This window comes from Bison bison, unplaced genomic scaffold (genome assembly GCF_000754665.1).
Source record: "Bison bison bison isolate TAMUID 2011002044 unplaced genomic scaffold, Bison_UMD1.0 scf7180017864379, whole genome shotgun sequence".
In the NCBI taxonomy this organism is placed as follows: domain Eukaryota; kingdom Metazoa; phylum Chordata; class Mammalia; order Artiodactyla; family Bovidae; genus Bison; species Bison bison.
Genome location: NW_011494951.1, coordinates 10,621,175 through 10,628,104, shown reverse-complemented (window position 1 = coordinate 10,628,104; position 6,930 = coordinate 10,621,175). Strand labels below are relative to the sequence as shown.

At 43.7% G+C, this 6,930-nt stretch overlaps 1 protein-coding gene across 6 annotated transcripts in view; it reads left to right on the top strand.

Annotated features, from left to right (window-relative positions):
• The window catches only part of LDB2 (LIM domain binding 2), a 454,021-nt gene that overhangs the window by 164,802 nt on the left and 282,289 nt on the right, over window positions 1–6,930 (top strand). For all 6 annotated transcript variants that reach the window (XM_010857301.1, XM_010857299.1, XM_010857300.1 and 3 more), the window contains exon 2: window positions 6,524–6,626. In XM_010857301.1, the coding sequence (XP_010855603.1) occupies window positions 6,524–6,626 (103 nt within the window). The remainder of the gene's footprint in view (window positions 1–6,523; window positions 6,627–6,930) is intronic.

Genomic DNA, 6,930 nt, shown 5'->3' with positions numbered 1-6,930 from the left:
AGGGTCTTTTAATTTCATGGCTGAAATCACCATCTGCAGTGATTTTGGAGCCCCCCAAAGTAAAGTCTGACACTGTTTCCACTGTTTCCCCATCTATTTCCCATGAACTGATGGGACCAGATGCCATGATCTTCATTTTCTGAACGTTGAGCTTTTAGCCAACTTTTCACTCTTCTCTTTTACCTTCATTAAGAGGCTCTTTAGTTCCTCTTCACTTTCTTCCATAAGGGTGGTGTCATCTGCGTATCTGAGGTTATTGATATTTCTCCCGGCAATCTTGATTCCAGCTTGTGCTTCTTCCAGCCCAGCGTTTCTCATGATGTACTCTGCACATAAGTTAAATAAGCAGGGTGACAATATACAACCTTGATGTACTCCGTTTCCTCTTTGGAACCAGTCTGTTGTTCCATGTCCAGTTCTAAGTGTTGCTTCATGACCTGCATACAGATTTCTCAAGAGGCAGGTCAGGTGGTCTGGTATTCCCATCACTTTCAGAATTTTCCACAACCTGTGCATAGTAAGGCAGAATCGTGCCCAGGCACTTTCTGTTACCTTTCCTTGGTCTCTTTCACATGTGGTCAAGCAGAGCCCTGTTGCCTTTGTCTGCAAGGGTCATGCCATCTAGATGACTGACATCTAGAAATCAAATATGGAAGCACTGATTTTTTACCATTGCCCACAGCTCATGAAGTTGTTAGCTCAGCTCTGTGGCTGAGAGCTGAGATTCCACCTGTCACATTGCTAGATTTTCTGCTAGAAATTTCACATTGGTTCAGCATGGGTTTTTATAGTATTTCTGCTGCTCCCTGGACTCCTGGCCTAGCTACTATGCAGATTTCTTCCATAAAATTGCCTCACTGATCCCAGGAACTATACTAACCGGTGAATGGCAGGAGGGGGTAAAGAGGAGGTTCATTTTCAGAAAAAAGCACATGAAGGTGAGAGAAGGGGGCAAAATCTGGAAGGACTGGAGGAGATCCACTCAAGCAAAATGTCCTGCAGCCAGTGCCAGCCTCTTCTACTCTTGCTTGTTGTCTTCAATCTAAGGTGAAAATCACTTTTTGAACAGAACTGTTTGGTAAAAAACATGGGCTGGTTTATCAATTATACAAATCCACTGCTATAGTGAGCGAGGCTCTGAATGTATGTGAGCAAGAAGGTGTGGGAATCTTCTGTACTTTCCTCTTAATTTTGCTGTTAACTAAAACTACTCTAAAAAGATTAAATCCATTAAAAAAAATAGGCTAGAATTAGCAGACTTTCATCAGCTAGAAAGTGGTGAAGCTAAGTTCCCATGTTGTGTGTGTGTGTGTGTGTAGACTAAGGAAACCACAGCATGGGAACTTTCACTTCACCACTTTCTAGCTGATGATCTTGACTGAGAAGTTTACGTTTTTTGAAATTCAGATTCTCTACTTACAGATATCTTAGCATCAAAGAAGACCATAATGAATAATAATAGCTGCCATTTATTGAGCAACAATTATGTGCCGGACAGTTACTCCCTAGGCTCCACAGTGCACTGCAATAACTGCTCCCAGTTTGCAAATGAATAAATACAGGCAAGGAAGTTGAGGTTTTGACTTAGGTCATCAGTGAATAAGAGGCAGAATTTATATGTTGAAGCCAATGTAACATAGAGGTCAAAGGTATAAATTCTCTCTAAAGACCGCTTGTTGTGCCCCTTGGGAACAACTAGGGCAGTTGTGAATATAAGATGGTTCAATTCATGGGAAAAAAAACTTAGAAAATATTGAGTTACGGGTGGTACTACTAACCCAGTGCCCCCACCCCCCGCTGCTATGTACGTTCTTTCCATGATCTGCTTCCTTCAGAAAAAAAGCCAAGCGGAGCCTGGATTGTACTTGACATTCACTAATTTTTTCTTAAAAATACTACTTTTTAATCCCCTCTTTCCATCAGAATTTTTCTCTCGTAACTAAGGACTAATTTAAAAACTGTATATATGTGTGTTGGGGGGCAGTTGACAACTGGAGCTTAAAAATAGTGTCCCAAAATTTTTTTGTGCCCGTTTAAAAGTATTGACTGACAGATAAAGTAGGATCGACCATCTAGACCTCACAAAAACGTGAGTTTCTTGAGTTGGGTTGTCTTTGATGGCACAAAAGAGAAGTCCCATTTCTCGTCTATTCCTTCATCCTCTCAGCCCACATGTGTGTGTGTTCTCTTATGTACCTATGATGTGTCTGGTCCTGTGAAACTATGTATTTTTTTTATTTTTGGAATGTTCTCCCAAGATCTGTGACCAAAGCCAATTGGTTTTGTGTGTGTGTGTATAGTCATTTGATGTAGCCTTCTCCTGCCAAACCTGCCCTGACATTTCCTGAGACACTGAGTCATCTCATGTTCCATTACAGTTGGTTTGAATCAAATGTCATCCCCCGCTCTGAGGTCTTTACCCACCCCTTGACTTCTGCCAGCACTCCCTTGTCTGGGTCCTGCGGAAACTGAATGGCTGCTTATGGACAATCCTCCCACCTCCTGACAGCCTGGACCCTTTCTTTTTTCCTAGTGACTTCAGATCAGCCTGTGTGCCCCCTGGGCTTTCACCTTCCACTGGTCCACTTTCTAGCAAAAGGGCTAGAAACCCAGAGTGAGATGACAGGAGAATGGAGCTGGAGGAACTGATTTAGTCCCTGGGTCTTTGAACAATTAGCAAGCAAAAGAGAGTTGGTTAACTTCTCTCTTTCTTTTTTTTAATTGAAGGATAATTGTTTTGCAATATTGTATTGGCTTCTGCCATACAACGTTGTGAATCAGCCACCAGTACACAAGTGTATGTCCCCTCCCTCCTGAACCTCCCCGCCCCCCACTCCCCTGCATCCCACCCCTCTAGGTTGTCACAGAACACTGGGTTGAGTTCCCTCGGCCCATACAGCAGCTTCCTGCTGACCATCTATTTTAGGGACGGAGGAGCCTGGTTGGCTGCTGTCTATGGGGTCGCACAGAGTCGGACACGACTGAAGCGACTTAGCAGCAGCAGCAGCAGCAGCAATTATATGGGCTTCCAGGTGGCGCTAGTGATAAAGAACCTGCCTGTCAGTGGAACAGACAAAAGAGACATGGGTTCGATCCTAAGGCTGGGAATGGGCATGGCAACCCACTCCAGTGCTCTTGCCTGGACAACCCCATGGACAGAGGAGCCTGGTGGGTTACAGTCCGTAGGGTTGCAAAGAGTTAGACACGACTGAAGCAACTTAGCATGCAGGAGTGTATGTATTTCAAGGCTACTCTCTCAATTCGTCCCATTGCGTCCAAAGTCTGTTCTCTATGTCTGTGTCTCTAGTCTTGCCCTGCAAATAGGTTCATCAGGCCCATTTTTCTAGGTTCCTTATATTTGTGTTCATATATGAAATTTGTTTTTCTCTTTCTGACTTACTTAACTCTGTATAATAGGCTCTAGGTTCATCCACCTCACTAGAACTGACTCAAGTATGTTCCTTTTCATGGCTGAGTAATATTCCATCATATCTATATATCTATATCTATCTCACAATGCTTTATCCATTCATAAGTTTCCACTATGTCACAGACAGGTATTGTTGCCAAGAAATGGGTTACAGACAGTCAAAGTGATTTGGAAACATACTCAATTTGGAAACAGTTTTGATGTAGAGTTCTTCAGAACATGAAATGCTTCATCCCTTAGAAGTGACATTAAAGATGGTAGATAAGCGAATGTGGCATTGCATTGATCTTCACTGTGTTCCCAGCACTCTGCTGGGCACATTACAGCCACTGACTTACTGAAATGCCACATCTTCTGTGCAAGATACTTATTAATGTAACTGTTGTTGTATCTTCTGGTTGAGATATGTATTATTGTTGGCATTATCATTATCCTTAATTTCCAAGTAAGGAAATAGGCTCACGGAGGTAAAATAAGCTGTTCAAGTTCACATAGCTGGGAAAAGGTGTCAGGATGTGCCTGCTCTGAGGGCTGTGCACAGGACAGATCCACCAATGAGGTATTAATAATACCACCTGCCCTACTGCACGGTTCGAGCCTCCTCCTGAGCATGAGTCCTGACAATGGAGCAGTAGAGTGAAGGGCTTGAAAAGAAACCAGACTGAGACAAAATATGAACCTTTCCATCACCCTTCCTTCTTCCTGAACCCTAGTCCTTGCCTCCCCAAAGATGTAGAAAAAAAAGAAACCAGACTGAGACAAAATATGAACCTTTCCATCACCCTTCCTTCTTCCTGAACCCTAGTCCTTGCCTCCCCAAAGATGTAGAAAAAAAAGAAACCAGACTGAGACAAAATATGAACCTTTCCATCACCCTTCCTTCTTCCTGAACCCTAGTCCTTGCCTCCCCAAAGATGTAGAAAAAAAAGAAACCAGACTGAGACAAAATATGAACCTTTCCATCACCCTTCCTTCTTCCTGAACCCTAGTCCTTGCCTCCCCAAAGATGTAGAAAAATGAGTTGGGCAGGGGGTGGGGTGGGAGGAATTGGGAGACTGGGATTGACACAGATTATCGTTCAGTTGCTCGGTCGTGTCCAGCTCTTTGCGGCCCCATGGACTGCAGCACGCCAGGCTTCTCTCTCCTCCACTATCGCCACTGAGTCAGTGATGCCATCCAACCGTCTCATCTCCTGTTGCCCCCTTCTCCTTTTGCCTTCGATCTTTTCCAGCATCAGGATCTTTTCCGGTGAGTTGGCTCTTCACACCAGGTGACAAAAGTACACATGCACACGCGTGTGTGTGTACACATGAATGCACGCCATGTGTACACTCAGTCTTGTCCAACTATTTTCAGCCCCTCGGACCACAGCCCACCAGGCTCCTCTGTCCATGGGATTTCCCAGGCAAGAATACTGAAGGGGGTTGCTCTTTCCTCCTCCAGGGATCTTCCTGATCCAGTCATTGAACCCACATCTCCTGCATTGACAGGCAGATTCTTTACCGCTGAGCCACCTGGGCAGTCTCACGTTGCTGTTGGTGTTCAGGCACTAAATTGTGTCCGACTCTTTGTGAGCCCATGGACTAGAACATGACAGACTTCCCTCTCCTTCATTATCTCCTGAATTTGCTCAGACTCATGTCCATTGAGTCAGTGATGCCATCCAACTCTCTCATCTTCTGTCATCCCCTTCTCCTCCTGCCTTTAATATTTCCCTGCATCAGTGTCTTTTCCAATGAGCCAGCCCTTTGCATCAAGTAACCAAAGTATTAGAGCTTCAGCTTCAGCATCAGTCTTTCCAATAAATATTCAGGGTTGATTTCCTTTAGGATTGACTGGTTTGATCTCCTTGCTGTCCAAGGGACTCTCAAGAGTCTTCTCCAGCAGCACAATTTGGAAGTATCAACTACTGAGCGCTCATATATGTCTATATGCACATGTGTATATGTGCACATTATTCATACTGGGTGCAAAATGGATAACGAATGAGAACCTACGATATAGTACAGGGAACTTTACTCCGTTCTCTGTGGTGACTCAAATGGGAAGGAAATCCTAAAAAGAGAAGGTATATCTATATGTGTAGCTGATTCACTTTGCTACTCAGCAGAAACTAACACAGTATTGTAAAGCAACTATACTTCAATAAAAATTGATGAACGAAAATTAAAATTAAAAAATAACTTGGGAGTAAATAGAGCACTATGCAGAGAATGAGGCACAGTTAGGACCCCCCCCACACCGTTTAAACACAACAATATGCATAATCCCCCCAAGTCCCTGTTGGGGAAGCCCTTCTCCTGCCCTTGAAGATTTGCAGTGACATTAACGGTCTTCAACTTGGTCAAGTTCAAAGTATTTTCTGGACGAACAAGGGAAACTCTCCACCCAAGACAAACGAGCAGAGCCCCTGTGGATGGCCTGCATTCTGCTGGACTGTTCTGTTGTTAATAACTGATTTAATAACGAGCTAGTGATTGCCTGTCATCTTAAACCAATCCTCGAGAATAGTCCTCATGTATGTGATGTTTGCTTGTGCACAAACTCATCTTTCTACATAAATCCAGGTAGCAATACCTGTGTCTTTCATAGGGATATTTACATGGAGGAATGCCACAAGCCACACACAATCTTTTCTTTTTCTTTAAATAAATTATCTTTAAAAAATGTAGTCTCCTTAACCTGGTTGTAATATTGTGGTTTCTGTTTGTAAAGTCTGGCTCTTAAAAGAGCAAAGTGAAAGAAAGAGAAAAAAGGCTGAGTACATTTTACATTAAATGCAAACCCTTTTCTTAAAAACTTTCACAGTATTCCAAAATACGTTTATTAAATCTCCCCAAATATGTCCCCCAGAATTAATTTTCATTCACTTTGCATTAGCTTGTTTATTGGATTGGAATTCCATCCCCATTTGAGGCAATTAATTTGAAGAGTGACCACACACCCGCCCACACTCCTTCCAGAACACCCACACACATATGCTGAGACCCAAGCCACCGGTGACTGGGTTTTTCGGCCTTTTTCCCTTTCTCAGCTCCTCTCTGAGCTATTTTCCGCTCTTGCCTGCTAAATAAATGATCTGTCTCTTTGCAGGACAGCGACAACCTCTGGTGGGACGCGTTTGCCACCGAGTTTTTTGAAGATGATGCCACATTAACCCTTTCATTTTGTTTGGAAGATGGACCAAAGCGATACAGTAAGAAAGCAGTTTATTTTCTCTAATATTTCCTTTTATTTTTTCCTGCGCCTGAAAGAAAACCACAGGGGTCTTCAGAGAATAGAATGCTGCTGACAGGCTGACAGTGTTCCCTGCCCTCCTGCCTCTGATCAAGGCATTGTCACGGGGCAGCAGCCTGACTCAGAGGCGGCGCGCTGTTTCCTTTGCAACTTAGGATGTCTAGGCATTTGCCTGTTTTGAGAGCAAGGCAGGTGTGAACTAAGTTCCCCAATGACTGGTGGGAGCTGAATTGTGGACAGTTGTCACCCCTCACTTCCCTGCA